Genomic DNA, 15,571 nt, shown 5'->3' on the forward strand with positions numbered 1-15,571 from the left:
AGTAACTCACAGCCAAGTAAGGAAAGACATTAAAGGCTGCATAGAGACATGTACAACCAGAAACAAAAAAGGATTTGAGTTCCAAGGACAGAATTAGGAAAGGCTTCCCAGAGGGTTGACATTTAACCCAGGTCTTAAAGAGTAAGAAGGTTCTTACAAAAGACAAATGAAAAAAAAAAAAAAGGATTCCAGACAGAGGGAACCCGCTTAGACATAAAGGAATAGCAGCTTTGGTAAACCATGGAGGGAGGTGAAGAGCACAGCACACTTTCCAAAGCAACCTGAGAGCCCCATGCCAGGAACCATTTCTCAGGCTCGCCCACCCGCCGTTTTACCTTGCACATTCGGGCAGGAACCAGTCTAGCTAATTCTACCCCCAAAATACATCTTTTCATCCTGATATTTTTTTTAATAAACTACAATTATATACAATATTATATTGGCTTCAAGTATCCAACACAGTGGTTTGGCACTTCTATAAACGCTCTCCCCAACTAGTGTAGTTACTGTGAGCATGGCAGGATGCTATAGAACCATTGACTATATTGTCTACTGTACTTTCATCCCTGTGACTAGTTCATATTATGACTGAGATTGTGTGTACCTCCTAAATTATCTCTTGAATATCCTCTCCATTCCTGAATCTGGTACTTTACCTCTTTCAACTTTTGCCAAAAATGTCGCAACTTTCTTCACTGATCTTCCCATCTCCCCATTTCCATTCCAGCCTACCTAGTTGCTGAAACTATTTTTCTGAAGTACAAATCATATCAAACCATTTCCCTCCTTAAAATCCCATAGGGTTCCCCAGCACTTAGGAAGTTCATGCCTGGCACGATGTCCAGTTCCCTAGGATTGCGGCCCTGCCTGCCTTTTCAGCGTCATGCCCTGCTCCTGCCATCCCGATTCCTCTCTGGCCCCGTGATAGTGGGCAGGTCACTGACTGCAGCAAGCCCATTTCCTCATCTTAAAATGGACATAGTAGCTCCTACCCATGGGCTGAGGATTAAATAAAACCGTACCTCTAAAAACAGGAGTTGCCTTCATCTTGCATATCCCAGGGCCTCATGCGGGAATTACAAGAATAACGACATGACTGGATTAGCACTCTAGAAAGATGGAGGGCAGTGGTAGGAATGGACTGAAGGGGAACAAAACGAGAGGCGAGGAAGAGCAGCTGGCGGGGAGGGACACACACGGGAAGTGCGTGTGCGATGGCAACGAGGGCAGAGGGGCAAAGGAACTGGAGAGAGTGAAGGGACCTGATCAAAAGGACCTGGTTACTATTTGGAAGAAGAAGGTGAACAAAAAGATGTGTAGGCAAGTTTCTAAGAAAGGCCCTGATATCTTCTGATACCAAAGCCAGTTCTAACAAGTTTTTATACTTTTTCTGCCCCCAGTTGAAGCAGTTCTTCATGTTCTGAAAATGGATTTACTTTATAGAAACAGGCAAAAGTGGGTTGGGAACCAGTCTCACAAACAGAGAAATTAAGCTGTGAAATAGCATTTGGGATCAAAGTGAGCAGGCATGACTGTGATGCTTCTAATCAAGTATGAAGGCCATTTTTCCAAAGGAGTAAATAATGTTCTCATCAATGGTTCCACAGACTGGAATAAAAGTAGAGTCTATATGGCAGGAATGTATACATAACCAGCCTTTGCTTTAAGAAGAAAAAAACCTATAACCATTTTATAATCAAACCTAGAAATTCATCACATTGTAGGAACCACATGGTTTCATGAGGACAATCTCAACAAAGCATCACAAACCTGATGCTTTGACAGACACTCGACTCTGTCACTGGATTACCACAAGCAAATCACCTAACAGGCATTCTGGGTGCAGGACTGAGGTAGCAATACCCCGTATCCCTCAAGGATTTGTGTTCACTTTAAATCTCTGGGTAAATGTTATGAAAACCTACCAGTCTTATTTCATAGATCTTCAGCAAAGCATGTATGTAGATAGAAATCTCCAATGATGATAACAATTTGGCTCATTATACATTATGATTACTCACTTATGACTTTACACTATATGGATTGCCAATTCTAAATAGTGGAATCACAATTTACATTTAAGAAGTATAAGTACATTTGGGCATATCAGGAAAAAAATACGTTATTGCAGATACTAAACGACTAACCCTTATTAACGATCTCAAGGTTTAAGATTCCTGGATATTTGTCTAGCTGAAAGATGGAGAAGACCAAGAAATACATCACTTCAGTCTGCAGTTAAGTTTCCAAAAAGATACATTAGCTGATGTTTACATAATAAAGCTATTCCTTATACCACAGTCTAATGCCAACTTACCATTGTATGAGATTCTTACAGAGTACCCTGAGAACCACTGATTAAATCTTCCCTCTGGCCACTCACTGGGGTATTTAGGGGAGCCAGCAAGTTCAAGACCAACAGTGTTTAGGTTTTCTGTCCCTTACATCCCAATAAGCACAGATGGTATGGTTGTGACTGGTGCAGACAGCCCTGGCCAAGAGCTGCTGGGCACGCAAAATCATGCCTGGACCTCCAAGAAAGGGCAGCTGGCAGTCCAGGGCAATTTCAAGACCTTATAGGTCCTTTATCTACCCTCCTGCAGCTAAGACAGATGGACAGGATCAGTGAGAGAGGCCACCTCAAGTTCCTCTCCTGCCCAGGCCCCCTTCTTGGTGACTGCCCCATACCATCCTCCACCCTCCATTCCCACGTGTTGCTTTTAAGAATTAGGATGTAGAGTTGTTCTGGCTAGTCCTACACAGCTGCCCTTCATCGACCACTAAGCCCACTGTGGCTCCTAGGATCCCTGACACCAGCTCATTTCCAAGACAATGAAACAGAGGCCCCAGCAAGGCTCCTGAGCAGGGATGCCCACTGGAGCTCACTCTACTTCTCAACTCCCAACACTTCTGTGATGACAGGTTCTTAATATGTCTTCTGGTACCTGGTAGACTTGAATTTGAACCTCAGCTCCCCTCCCTACTGTCAAGAATCAGAATTTCACTTCTGGAAGCCTAGTTTTTTTCTCCTATCTGAAAAGAGACATTAGACTTTGGAAGGCTAAATGAGCCACACACACTCAGGTGATGTCCCAGGAAGCTGGGTGTACAGTCCACCCGTCGGACACTCTGCCTCGCACACGGCCGGTGCTCAGCTGAGATCTGGAAACTCCAGGGGTATCCTTTGTGGCTAAGGCTAAGGCTTGGGTAGAGAGGCCAGGATTCCTACAGCCATACCCCTCCTTGGAGAATGTTTGATACTTACTGCATCTGGTTCTGGCATTGGATCTCCTGCATCTCAGATCAGGTCAGAAGCAGGCAGAACAAAGGGGCAAGGTGCTGAATGAGTGTATACTCAGGAGTCAGGATCTGGTGGGTGACTGGGAGGGGAGAGTGTTAACAGATACACTCCGTGCTGGAGCCTCAAAACTCTTCTCTTTCATGTCATTTTGTTCACCTCCACTGCCTAATCCCAACCATAAAACTCCCGAGTCTGACCCCCGCAGGTCTTTGACCCACAGATCTCCTCCCCCGCCCACCCCCACCGCCCCCAGCAGCAGGGGTTGCAACCTGAGCCCACATCCAACTCCTGGGCAGCCAGAGCAGTAGGAGCAGAAAGCATGGCCACAAGCATCCACCAGGCCAGGGCAGACCAGTTCCCCAGGCTGCCCCTCCACCACAGCCTGTGCAGGATGAGGAACAGCAAGCACCCTGGCCCTCTAGCATTAAGAGAGCGAGGGCAGGGGAAGCAGCCAACAGGGACGGACGTCAAGAGACCCTGCACCTGCCCGCTCAGAGAGAAAGCACAGCCGACGCCTCACGGTCCACCTGTGGTCTCATGAAGAATAAGCAGATTCACAATTCACAACCACAGGAAGGGAGGAGGAAAAAAAAGAAGCCATAAACACTTCCGGAAAAAGGGAGTTTTTCCCAATGTGAAATGCACAGATAATTTAATGAAATTTCCTTGATTTCCCCTCAGGGTCTGACTTCAGAAAATCAAATTACAAAGTCATCATCACATCCTAGATTTATTACAACTGACCTGCAGGCAAAAGGATAGACTATGACATAAACACTTCGGTTCCATGTGTGTATCTTAAATAGAGGAGGAATTCAAACAGAATACAGGATAAAATATTCCAAAGCTCCAAGAAGCAGTTATGTTACTGAGCTCCATTTTTACAGACAAATAAGGCAATACCCCTGCACATTAGCTTTTTGATAATTTTTATACATTTTTCTATGGTACAAGAGAAAAATAACCAGAGCTCACAATGTACAGTTCTTACACTATTTTCACAGTTTGTGAACACTATACACCCTTTTGTTTTAATAAAGATACACTGTAATAAATTCATTGCCCTTAAGTTTATAGTTCATAATAATCTATGATTAATACACTAAAACTGCCTTTTTATGTGGCCATCCACACAAGAGAATGATCAGATTAGCTCCTGGACAGTCAGAATTGCTTTTATCTCCATTTGTATAAGAGCAAAATGACCCTACGCTGAGCCAGATGGGAAGCTGACAGCAGAGAAACAAATTCCTCTTGTGGCCCCGGGAGAAACAGAGGACAATGGCTTGGTGTGGCCCGAGGAAGACGTGGCCACGCTTCCTTTCAGGACACCGGGAAGCCTAAGGTCGAGGATGCCACGGGAAGGAAGCAGGGAGATCAGGCAAGGGGGCCAATGCACTGGACCGTGTCTGAATTCTGAAATGTACAGGGATGTAACTTTAAACAGCACCACTCCCCCTTTATTGTGTTATAGTGTTTATGACTGTCACTCTGGGAAGAGACACAGCAACACTGCCACCGTTTGTTTCTGTAATGGCATCATCTGCATCTCAGACCACGGCTGCTTTACACTCCAGTGTGCTCAAGCTGCCTCTCACATACGTGCTGCTTAACTGTGTACAAGGCCTATGCTCAGAGCGGGAAGCCAGGAAACCTAAGGAAAGCCCGGCTAGCAGGTAAGCGAGGATGCGCAGGAAGGGAGCAGATTCCAATGGCCTCTCCTAACTACTCTGGGCTGTTCTGTTTGCAGAATTCCAATCAGTGATGGTGACCTGCTAGAGATTCTCGCAGGTGATGATTCATCTAAAAAACTGCCATTCAGATCCTCATCTGGTCAAATGGGTCTCTGGAAAACATGCTTCTTCACCACCTACCACAACAGCTGGGCCCCACGTTTCTCAGCCTTTTAACCTTTAGAGCATATGAGGGATTTGGGGCTAAAAATCCTTAGTAAGGAACATCCCTGGTAATTATAAAGTTTCTAGTACTTTAAAAAAAAAAAGGCAAAATACTGGATTAAGCAAAAGTCACACAGCGGCAACAGACCATGCGGGCAGGGAAAGAGTCAGAAACTGAAGACCTAGACCAGTGATGGCAAACAACTGAGATTTGGTCTTTCGCTGCCTACAAGAAATCTTTACCTAATCAATCAAGGCACATTGCTACTAGCTCCATCTCCCTGTTAGCTGAGTTATGATGGCTAAAGTATCAGGACTGGGACCACGGGGAAATATATAGCTGCTACAAGTTGTTCCATGTAAGATACTAGAATTAAAAACATCTGTAAACTTTGCCCTCCGCACTTTTTCTTCTTTCAGTCCTGGTGGTTTGTGGCAGGTGGAACATCTAGTTGGCAGCATACCAAATTCTTAGGATCAGCACCTTCTTTGACAAGTGGCAGACTCCTGAGTCTTCCCAGCGAAGAGTAGAAGGACTGGTAAAGGAGAAAAGAAACATTCTGTCCTGTCTCAGTATTTTAATGTTCACCTCTTTGAACGCAACATGGTTTTTGGTAAAGATAAATTCATTCTAATTGAACATGATCTTTCATACAGGAAATCTGGCTGAGCACATCGATCCCCAAACATTGACTGTGACTGTAAAGCAACAGAATATCAAATCAGTAAATCTATTGCACTTGGTGAAGAAAGTAAATTCCTCCTTTGTCTCCCAGCTCCAGAAGGCAATGTGTCTCCTTGCTGTGCAAGCTCTTCTCACTCAAGTCCGAGTCTCTATGTTCAGACATAGTACATCCATCACCGTGTTCTTCCAGTGTTTGGAAGTCTGACAAAACACCATTCCAGTAGCTGCGTCTCCAGGTTTTGAGTCTAGAAATGAATTTAAGATGCAATCTAAGCACAGTCAACAGATTGATCGTACTGACTTCCACATCTCAGGAATATGTTCACCACGAGAGCAGCGAGGCCTCTCTGACCAGCACTAACACTGTGATCAGCCTGGTATTACGGGATGCATGTTCTAGGTGACAGGAATATACAGACATGATGAAAACGAACACCAATCTTATTGCACATGGTGTCTGGGAGAGCAATAAAAACACTGTGATACGGGATGAAAATTCTTTACGTCTTGCTTCCTCTCAGCCCTTTTTCTAGAGTCTGACATAGCAGCGATATCAGTCGACATACATGGGAGAGCTGGGAGTAGCTGGCATTTGATCCAGGATTTTACAAACATAGCATGCGACCTCTACGGTACGTTCTTCATACATCAAAATAAAGGGATGTTTCTGCAAGAAAATTGAAAACAGAAGAAAAAAAAAAAAAAGAAAAATATATCAAGAGTCACATCAGCACCCACACTTAACCTTCCCCAATTTTAATCCAGTGTAGAACCGAGGGCTCCAACCACATACGGCTGTAAGATATTGCAGCACCAGTTCAGCGAGGCAAGCGGAACCTGGATTTCATGGCGATGCTGGTGGGCATGGGCAGGCCTAAATATTATGCATGGTGCTATGATCTGGAGGGGCCACTTTGGCAGTGAGCTCTGGAAACCTATTTGTATACCAGGGAGTATGTGCTGAGGCAGAGAGCGAAATTGTTTCTCAGCACAGAACACAGCCAGCACCTGGGCCACCACCTGAGGGCCAAGAACTTTGTGAATGCCAGCCACTGCTCTTCTCGAGACAACAATGGAGATCCCCACATGCAGCAGAAGGATCTTAGAAAAAGGAGTCTGTTCCCATCTTTATGGCCCCCTAGTCCAAAAGAGGGTCAAGACAATTATCCAATGAGCCTCTGCACTGCACTCCCCTAAGCCCATAGCCCCATATCTGCCTTGCAAACCCACCTCTATCCTCCATCTCTATCAATATTTTTCTATCAGTAGTCTTCTCTATGTTGACTGGATGTCTTTAGTAATTGCTGGGATTGATCATAAATTTGACCTGACATCCTAGAGAACTAGAAACTAAGTGTGACAAACAAATGGGTTTTCTCTTAAAAATTCCCACAGTATTAGATCATAGCACTTTCTTGACTGGTAAGACAAATGCCACATCCAGGAGACTGCTAAAATGCCCGAGTTCCGTGGACAGGTAAGACATCACAAAGAAATGAGAACTGGCTGCGTGATGTGAGTGAGTGTGAGAGCTTTAGTACAGGCAGGGCAAGCACAGTACGTGCTCACGACTGCATTACACACCCACACAGACCACGCAGCAGAAAAGAGCTCTGAAAAGGGAATGTTATAATTCTTTGGGGTAATTTTAATAACATGTCAAGGTCAAATTTATATATGAGAATATAGCTAATAAACTAATAGGTAAATTATACCTGCAAATTTTCCCCTTCTGAATATCTTTGTTTCAAAACATTTAAAAATATTTAGTAACAAGCTGTTTGCCAATAACAGGCCCACTACTTGCTTAGTGAACCATGCCAAGAGGATTCAGGGGTGCGGAAATAACTTAAATTCCCAGTCTTATACTCACCAGAAGTTCTTTATACTTTGGCCTTTTGGATTCATCCTTTGTAAGGCTAAAATAACATAAAAATAACACTATTTTATTTATGTTAACATTACTAAAAGGGACCACATTTACCCAAATGTTTTTCTTCTCAAAAGCAAAATACTACAAAGAACCATATAGCTTTTTTCCTTCAGATAGAAAATTAACAAAGCAGACAACCTGCCAAACAGAGAAAACATAAAAAAATTGGACAATCTATAATTCAAGGATTTATCTTCAGGATATTCAGTATAGGAGCATTAGTAAAAAATTAGAAACAAATTAACTGTTGAAAACTGAATAAAGTATGTGTGTGCATGCTCATGTGTGTGTTTCTATATATTTACACAAGTGTTACAAAGACAGCACCTAAGAGAAACCAGTAATCTAGCAATCTGAAAAGCAAAGTATATATAAATTGTATCAATTTATCCTTAGATTTCTAAAATGTTTGCACTCTGTATCTCAATACTGTGTTTTTGGTTCAAAAGTTTAAATAGTACAACTTCACCAGGGAAAATATTAACATATTAAAAACCTCTGTCTTGCTGATATTCTCCCCTTGGATTCCACCTTGTCTAATTACTGTTGCCAGAAGCATTTTAATTTTATTTACATTTACCTGATTTATCTTGGACTACATCTTAATCACCACTCTCCTCCAACGTCAATTAAATTCATTGTTTTACTATAAAAAGCTATTCAGTATTCGCAACATTGTTCATTTATTTCTAAACTCAAGGCTGTTTTTCATGTCCCACCCCTTTTGCAGTAGAGGCTGCACCTTCTGTGTAGAATTCCTCTTTGGGAATGAAGGACATACCCCTCACTGCTTGGGAGAACTGCTGCTGGAAGGCAGTCCTCCTTGTGGGGCTCTTAGGGATGGGCTACCTCAGTTGAAAAGAGCCATTTAGCCTCCCTGGGGCAGCCTGTATCTAATGACTTATCCACAGAGGGGCATAAAAATCCAAGACTCTCACCCCAAGGCAGGCCAACCTTGCAGGCCATCCAGCTTCCTAGCTTCCCACAGGGTCAGCTGAGGCATTCACGAGACTGCACTGCAGCCCACCTTCTCCTGCTGCCTAACCCTGCCTGCCTTCCCTTTGCTAGTTGTTGATCACTTCCACCTCATCAACTTCCTGTACACAGTCTGTCTCCTGCAATCAACCTGCAATACCATTCTGCTGGGTTTACATTCCTTCCTGGTCAAATACCTCTTTTCAAAACAATCCATGAATAGTAAACTTAGTTTTTCATGCCTGAAAAAAATCCCTATTTCCTTCTTACTTTGAATGATAATTGAGTGTCCAGGTATAAAACTTCAGGACAGGGTTGACAATTACTTTTCCTCAGTACTCTGAAGCTGTGATTCTACTGTTTTCTGGCAACTAATGCTATTGATAAGTTTGCTGTTAGTCTAATTGTCTTTTGCAGGCATTTTAACATTTCCTGCTTTTTCGTTATTAATGTTCTGCAATTTTACTTCAATGCATTAGGTATAAAATTTACCTTTGTTTATACAACGTGATTCAGAGACTTTAATTTCAATCTGAGAATATATCCTAAGTCAATTCTAAAATGCTTTTCACTATTATCTCCTTAAGTATTACTTCTCCACTTTCATAAGTGTCTTCTGTCATTTCCATTACACTCATCTTAGAACCTCTCATTCTGTTCTTTGTGACTCTTACTGCTCTTTCACATAGTTCACATCTACGCCATGTGGGAAATTCCTCAGGTCTACCATCCAGTTCCCCAATTCTATCTGCAATTGTTATTTTTATGTTATTTTAGCCTTACCATCTTTTTCCAGTCCAGAGTAGTATTAATAGCTACACTTTTTCATTCCCAAGTCTTCCAATTAAACAGTTTTTATATCCAACTGTTTGTTTCAGTTCTGTTTTACTTCTTTCTCAATTTTAATGTAATGTACACCTTTATTTCCCTGGGCACCCCAAATATTTTATTTCAAAGTGTATTTTAGACTATTCCACAAATTCATGTTGATTTAAAATTCATCTTCTGTTTTGTTGGTTGCTTTTCTTAGCATTAGACTTCATGTATCTTGGACTTCTGGTTTGTACACTCATTTTGAAAGAGTGTTCACACACTGTGCATATCCATACATTTGTTCCCCATCCTCTAGCCAACACAAGTGTCCTCATTAGAAGTAACTCCAGCAAAGACTGACCTTTCCTTAACAGGTCTTTCCTGCCAAGTGTAAGGCTTGGGTGAATACTGCCTCAGATTCCCAGCTGTGTGTGGAATCTAGTATATAAAGAACTTCCTCAAAAGACATTTTTAGGATCAAGATTTGAACCCTAACTGTCCCACAAGTTGCCTTCTTTTCCAGGTCCTACTGTCCCAAGCAAAGGAGTTCCTTTGCAGGCTTTTTATCTTTGTGTGTGGGTGTTCTTTTATCCCCTGCACATGACAAATTCTGGAGTACTAGTCCATCCCTGAATTCAGTCTCATTTCACAAAAACACAAGGAGAGTACTTTCTGCTCTTTTACAGAACAAATATTTTTTTCCTTTTTTCCTTTAATATTCATTGGTAACTTTAGTAAAGAGGAATTTAAATATGAGCTGAGATCATCATTTTAATTCATAAATCATCTCTTTTTACACTCTGTAAGCAAACCTTTAATTGAAGCATACATACAAAAGAAAACCCAAGTCCTAAGTGTAGAACTAAAATAAAAGCAACAGTATTCTGACGTCCATTACTTTTTACTGTCTGCTGTTAATTTTCACATAAATGAAACCATACATGTTTTATGCTTTACTTCTTTGACTCAACATTATTTGTGAGATTTATCCCTGTTGCTGAGTACAGCACTGGTCCAATCCTTAAGGCTATACCCCATTATAAAATTAATACTATAATGGATCATCTATTCTACTGTTAATAGATGTTTTTCTTTCTAATTTTGGATTGTTATAAACATGCTGATCTGAACATTTTTAAACATGTCTTTGAGTGTATGTGCTTTTGTTGGGTATATAATTGGGTCTTGATTGCTGGATACTAACATAGGCATCAGCTGTATTAGAAGTGCTATACGAGATACGGCCACCATTTTCCAGACGGAGTACACCAATCTGCACTCTACAAGTAGTGAGACAGGTGCTTCTGATCCTCTTGGTACCGCCAACACTTTACACTATAGTCATTCTGGTGACTGTAATGTTATTTCCCTGTAGTTTTAATTTGCATTTCCCTTGTGACTAGTAATGCTGAATGCACACCTCTCAGTGCTTACTGACCACCTGAATATCACCTTTATAAGGGCCTTTGCAAGAATTTCGCCGTGTTTGTCATTTTCATAATTATAAGTGCTTTGTACCTGTAAGTACTCTTCACATATTCTGGATAAAAGTCTTGTATCAAATATCTATAGACAAGTACACAACATGAGTTGGCATTTATGCAGTGGTGTCTTTTAATCAATAGCTCTTAATTTTAATGAAATCCAATTTTATCAAGCTTCTTTTTTCTTGCTTTCTGTGTGCTGTTTAAGAAATCTTCATCTACCCAAAGGCCATGAGAATATTCTCCCCATGTTATCTTCTACATGCTTTTTGTTTACCAAACTCAAGAAGCTCAGTCTGGCAGAAAAAAGAGTTCAAGTGGAGTAGTGAGAAATGTGACTAGAGCAACAAGCCAGGTGCAGATCATAATGGATTTTAAAAGCCATTAATTGAGACTTTATTTTAAGGGCAAGGGTAAGCTGCAGACCAATGCATCTCAAACTTTTTTTCATTATTGCCTTTCCTTGCTATGAGATTTAAATACTGCATATCTATTTATATACTGTAGCAGCCCTTTGGAAAGCTACCATTACACTATCCAAGACTTTTTTGTTTCTCCAGAACAAATTTTTGCCCCCTTGAGGGTGATATCATTTCATGAAGAAAACATGATCAAAATCCCAATCAAAATACCAAAAGCATTCTTCAACGAACTAGAACAAATAGTTCTAAAATTCATATAGAACTACAAAGGACGCCGAATAGCCAAAGCAATCCTGAGAAGGAAGACCAAAGCTGGGGGGAATTATGCTCCCCAACTTCAAGCTCTACTACAAAGTCACAGTAATCAAAACAATTTGGTACTGGCACAAAAACAGACCCATAGATCAATGGAACAGAGCAGACAGCCCAGATATAAACCCAACCATATATGGCCAATTAATGTATGATAAAGGAGCCATGAGTATACAATGGGGAAATGACAGCCTAGTCAACAGCTGGTGTTGGCAAAACTGGACAGGTACATGCAAGAGAATGAAACTGGATTACTGTCTAACTCAATACACAAAAGTAAACTGAAAATGGATCAAAGACCTGGATGTAAGTTATGAAACCATAAAACCCACAGAAGAAAACAAAGGCAAAAATTTCTTGAACATAAACAAGCAACTTATTCCTGAACAAATCTCCTCAGACAAGGGAAAGAAAAGCAAAAATGAACAAATGGATTGGCCATGGGCCTCAGTTTGCACATAGAAAAAAAAAATGAACAAGTGGGACTACATCAAACTAAAAAGCTTCTGTACAGCAAAGGACACCATCAGCAGAACAAAAAGGCATCCTACAGTATGGGAGAATATATTTGTAAACAACATATTCGACAAGGGGTTAACATCCAAAATATATAAAGAACTCACATGCCTCAACACCCAAAAAGCAAATAACCCTATTAAAAAATGGGCAGAGGATATGAACAGACAGTTCTCCAACAAAGAAATTCAGATGGCCAACAGGCACATGAAAAGATGCTCTGCATCGCTAATCGTCAGAGAAATGCAAATTAAAACCACAATGAGATATCACCTCATACCTGTGAGGAAGGCCACCATCCAAAAGGCAAACAACAACAAATGTTGGTGAGGATGTGGAAAAAGGGGAACCCTCCTACACTGCTGGTGGGAATGTAAACTAGCTCAACCATTGTGGAAAGCAGTATGAAGGTTCCTCAAAAAGCTCAAAATAGAAATACCATTTGACCCAGGAATTCCACTTCTAGGAATTTACCCTAGGAATGCAGTATCCCAGTTTCAAAAAGACATATGCACCCCTATGTTTATCATAGCACTATTTACAATAGCCAAGAAATGGAAGCAACCTAAGTGTCCATCAGTAGGTGAATGGATAAAGAAGATGTGGTACATATACACAATGGAATGTTATTCAGCCATAAGAAGAAAACAAATCCTACCATTTGCAACAACATGGATGGAGCTAGAGGGTATTATGCTCAGTGAAATAAGCCAAGCGGAGAAAGACAAGTACCAAATGATTTCACTCATTTGTGGAGTATAAGAACAAAGAAAAAAACTGAAGGAACAAAAGAGCAGCAGACTCATAGAAAACAAGAAGGGACTAGTGGTTAGAAAGAGGAGGGGTGGGGGAAGGTGGGTGGACAGGGAGGGAGAAGGAGATGAAGGATCATTATGATTAGCACAGATAATATAGGGGGACACAGGGAAGGCAGTACAGCACGGAGAAGACAAGTAATGACTCTATCGTATCTTACTATGCCTGATGGTCAGTGACTGTAATGGGGGGAGGGGGGGACTTGATAATATTGGTGAATGTTGAAATCACAATGTTGCTCACATGAAACCTTCATGAGATTGTGTATCAGTGATACCTTAATAAAAAATTTAAAAAAAAAAACATGCTCAAGACAGTTTTCAGCAGAGAAGTAACAGGGTCAGATATGCATCATAAAAAATTTAACTGACAAAAAGGACAGTGGTTTGGAACAAGGAAATACTGAAATATAAGGTAACTAAATAGAAATCTGAATGATCCAGACTAGAGTTGGCTGCATATGCCCAAGAATAGTGGAAGGGACAAATGTGGAGAGCGGATAGGAGCATACCATAAAAATAGATACACTTCCACTGTAGAACTGAATGATTTGGAATGAGATGGAACTATGAACCTAGTCAGGGAAAACAGTGGGGCACTGATACCTACAACCATTATCTAAGGGAGTGAACTAGCACCAAAGGACACAAAAATTAAGAACAGACAAGTAGTGCACATTTATAAAACCAATAAAGACATCAGGAATTAAGAAGAAAGCAACCCTGGTAGAGGCCTCACAGTTAATTATTTTAGATATTATGCTTTATGATTCAGATTCTTTTAACTAAATAGTTCATTAAAATGGAACATATAAAATGACAACATTTATGCAGTTATATAAACTGGATATATATATGCAAACTGGTAAAAATAGACTATTTTTTTAACATTTGAGTTGTCCTTTGGCCTTCTTCTATTAGAAAATATTTAGGTGTTCCTCTCTTCTTGAAAGCCAATGCAAAAGTAGAATTTGGTTAGAGAAGATGAAAGCAACTTGAAAACTAGAGTCAAACAATTTTTTTCTAACTATTCAAAAAGAGGGCAATGTGAGACCATGAAATATAAGTCTGAAAGACCTAGAAAGAGTAGAGAGAAACAGCATCCCCAGCAAGTAAAAATTATGAGAAAAAGAAAAGCATTCTCAGGAATGAAAAAGAGATATATTAAATGCTCTAGCTTTTAAGATAATAAACATATCTTACTTTTAAATCATGTTGGATAAACAGAATTATCAAAAACATTCAAATGAGAACAAAACAGGTTTTATTTAAAACACAGATTGAAACAGTACAAAGCATGACTGTATTATTGCCCTATCTACACATATTTATTCTTATGTGATACACACACACACACACACCTGTTAAAACAGTGGAGAAACATCATCAACAGGTGTGGGGGTTCAAAAATACCTGGGGAAGAGGTTTCAGAGCCAGTACATGGCCCTCCCGAGAGCTTTGTGCCTTACTTTATTACATACATTCGAGTATGTTATATATTATGTCAGAGCAGATACCCACCCCTGAAAATCTTAGTGTAAGTCTTGGCTTAGTAAAAACTTCCAAGTGAATCTGGTATAATTTCACTGTTAGAATCACATCAGAATAAGATGGTTAGTCTCAACTAGGCTGTACTTCTTGCACAAGGTACTAGAAATTTGGAGGCAACAGCTTCTCACAACCCAGAACTGGTTTTCATCAGTACCAGGGCAGTAGAATAGACACCGAGGCCTCCCAGGCCAGCCGCAGCCTTCCATACGGCAGAGACCCAGAGCCCCAGCTTAGAAGGCAGAATGTCATGAAAAGACTCTCCTCCCCCAGTGTGAAGTACCAGTGTGGCTAAGATTAAACATTGCTGTTCTCACCACATTTTCAAGTATTCATAAATCAAGTACTCACCACAAATTGACAAAGTTGATGAAACTTGGGGAGAATTCCCTTTCCTCAGAATTACTCAGCTGTGGAGGATCTCCTTTCACAACTTGAGTTAGTTGATCAAATACACTATTCCACTTTGGATAAGGAAATCGGCCTGTGGCCAACTCATACTGAAGAAAAAACAGAGGAAAAAGCAAAATACATAGGCATTATTACTACTCTCCATTGGAACAGCTATGTTGAAAAGCTAAACTCTAAGCAATACTCTTGTTAAGAGCCTTGAACTGAACCCAGATCAGGCTGAGGTGGAACCTTCAGAATTATCATTATTTAGAACTTAAGGTAATACAGGAAATTCCTTATCAATGAAATTCAAAGACTTGGACTAAAAGGAGACACCAAACTTAAGCTCAGACAATGTCCCCTGGAGTGCATGCTCCGGGCAGCCTCTGATTCCAAGTCTCTTGTGTGAAGGACTCTGGAAGGCTGGTTTTAGAACTTTTTAAGTACAAAGTCCAGAGAATATATAGTGGTCAAAT

At 40.8% G+C, this 15,571-nt stretch overlaps 1 protein-coding gene across 3 annotated transcripts in view; it reads right to left on the bottom strand.

Moving 5' to 3' along the window:
* Positions 1-4,015: 4,015 nt before the first annotated feature.
* MAP2K4 (mitogen-activated protein kinase kinase 4) overlaps positions 4,016-15,571 on the bottom strand; it is a 145,711-nt gene continuing 134,155 nt past the window's right edge. For all 3 annotated transcript variants that reach the window (XM_036920702.2, XM_036920705.2, XM_036920703.2), the window contains 3 exons: positions 15,054-15,202; positions 7,758-7,803; positions 4,016-6,551 (listed from right to left, as the gene is read on the bottom strand). In XM_036920702.2, the coding sequence (XP_036776597.2) occupies positions 6,438-6,551; positions 7,758-7,803; positions 15,054-15,202 (309 nt within the window). In that variant the 3' untranslated portion in view covers positions 4,016-6,437. The remainder of the gene's footprint in view (positions 6,552-7,757; positions 7,804-15,053; positions 15,203-15,571) is intronic.

This window comes from Manis pentadactyla, chromosome 4 (assembly GCF_030020395.1).
Source record: "Manis pentadactyla isolate mManPen7 chromosome 4, mManPen7.hap1, whole genome shotgun sequence".
Lineage (NCBI taxonomy): Eukaryota > Metazoa > Chordata > Mammalia > Pholidota > Manidae > Manis > Manis pentadactyla.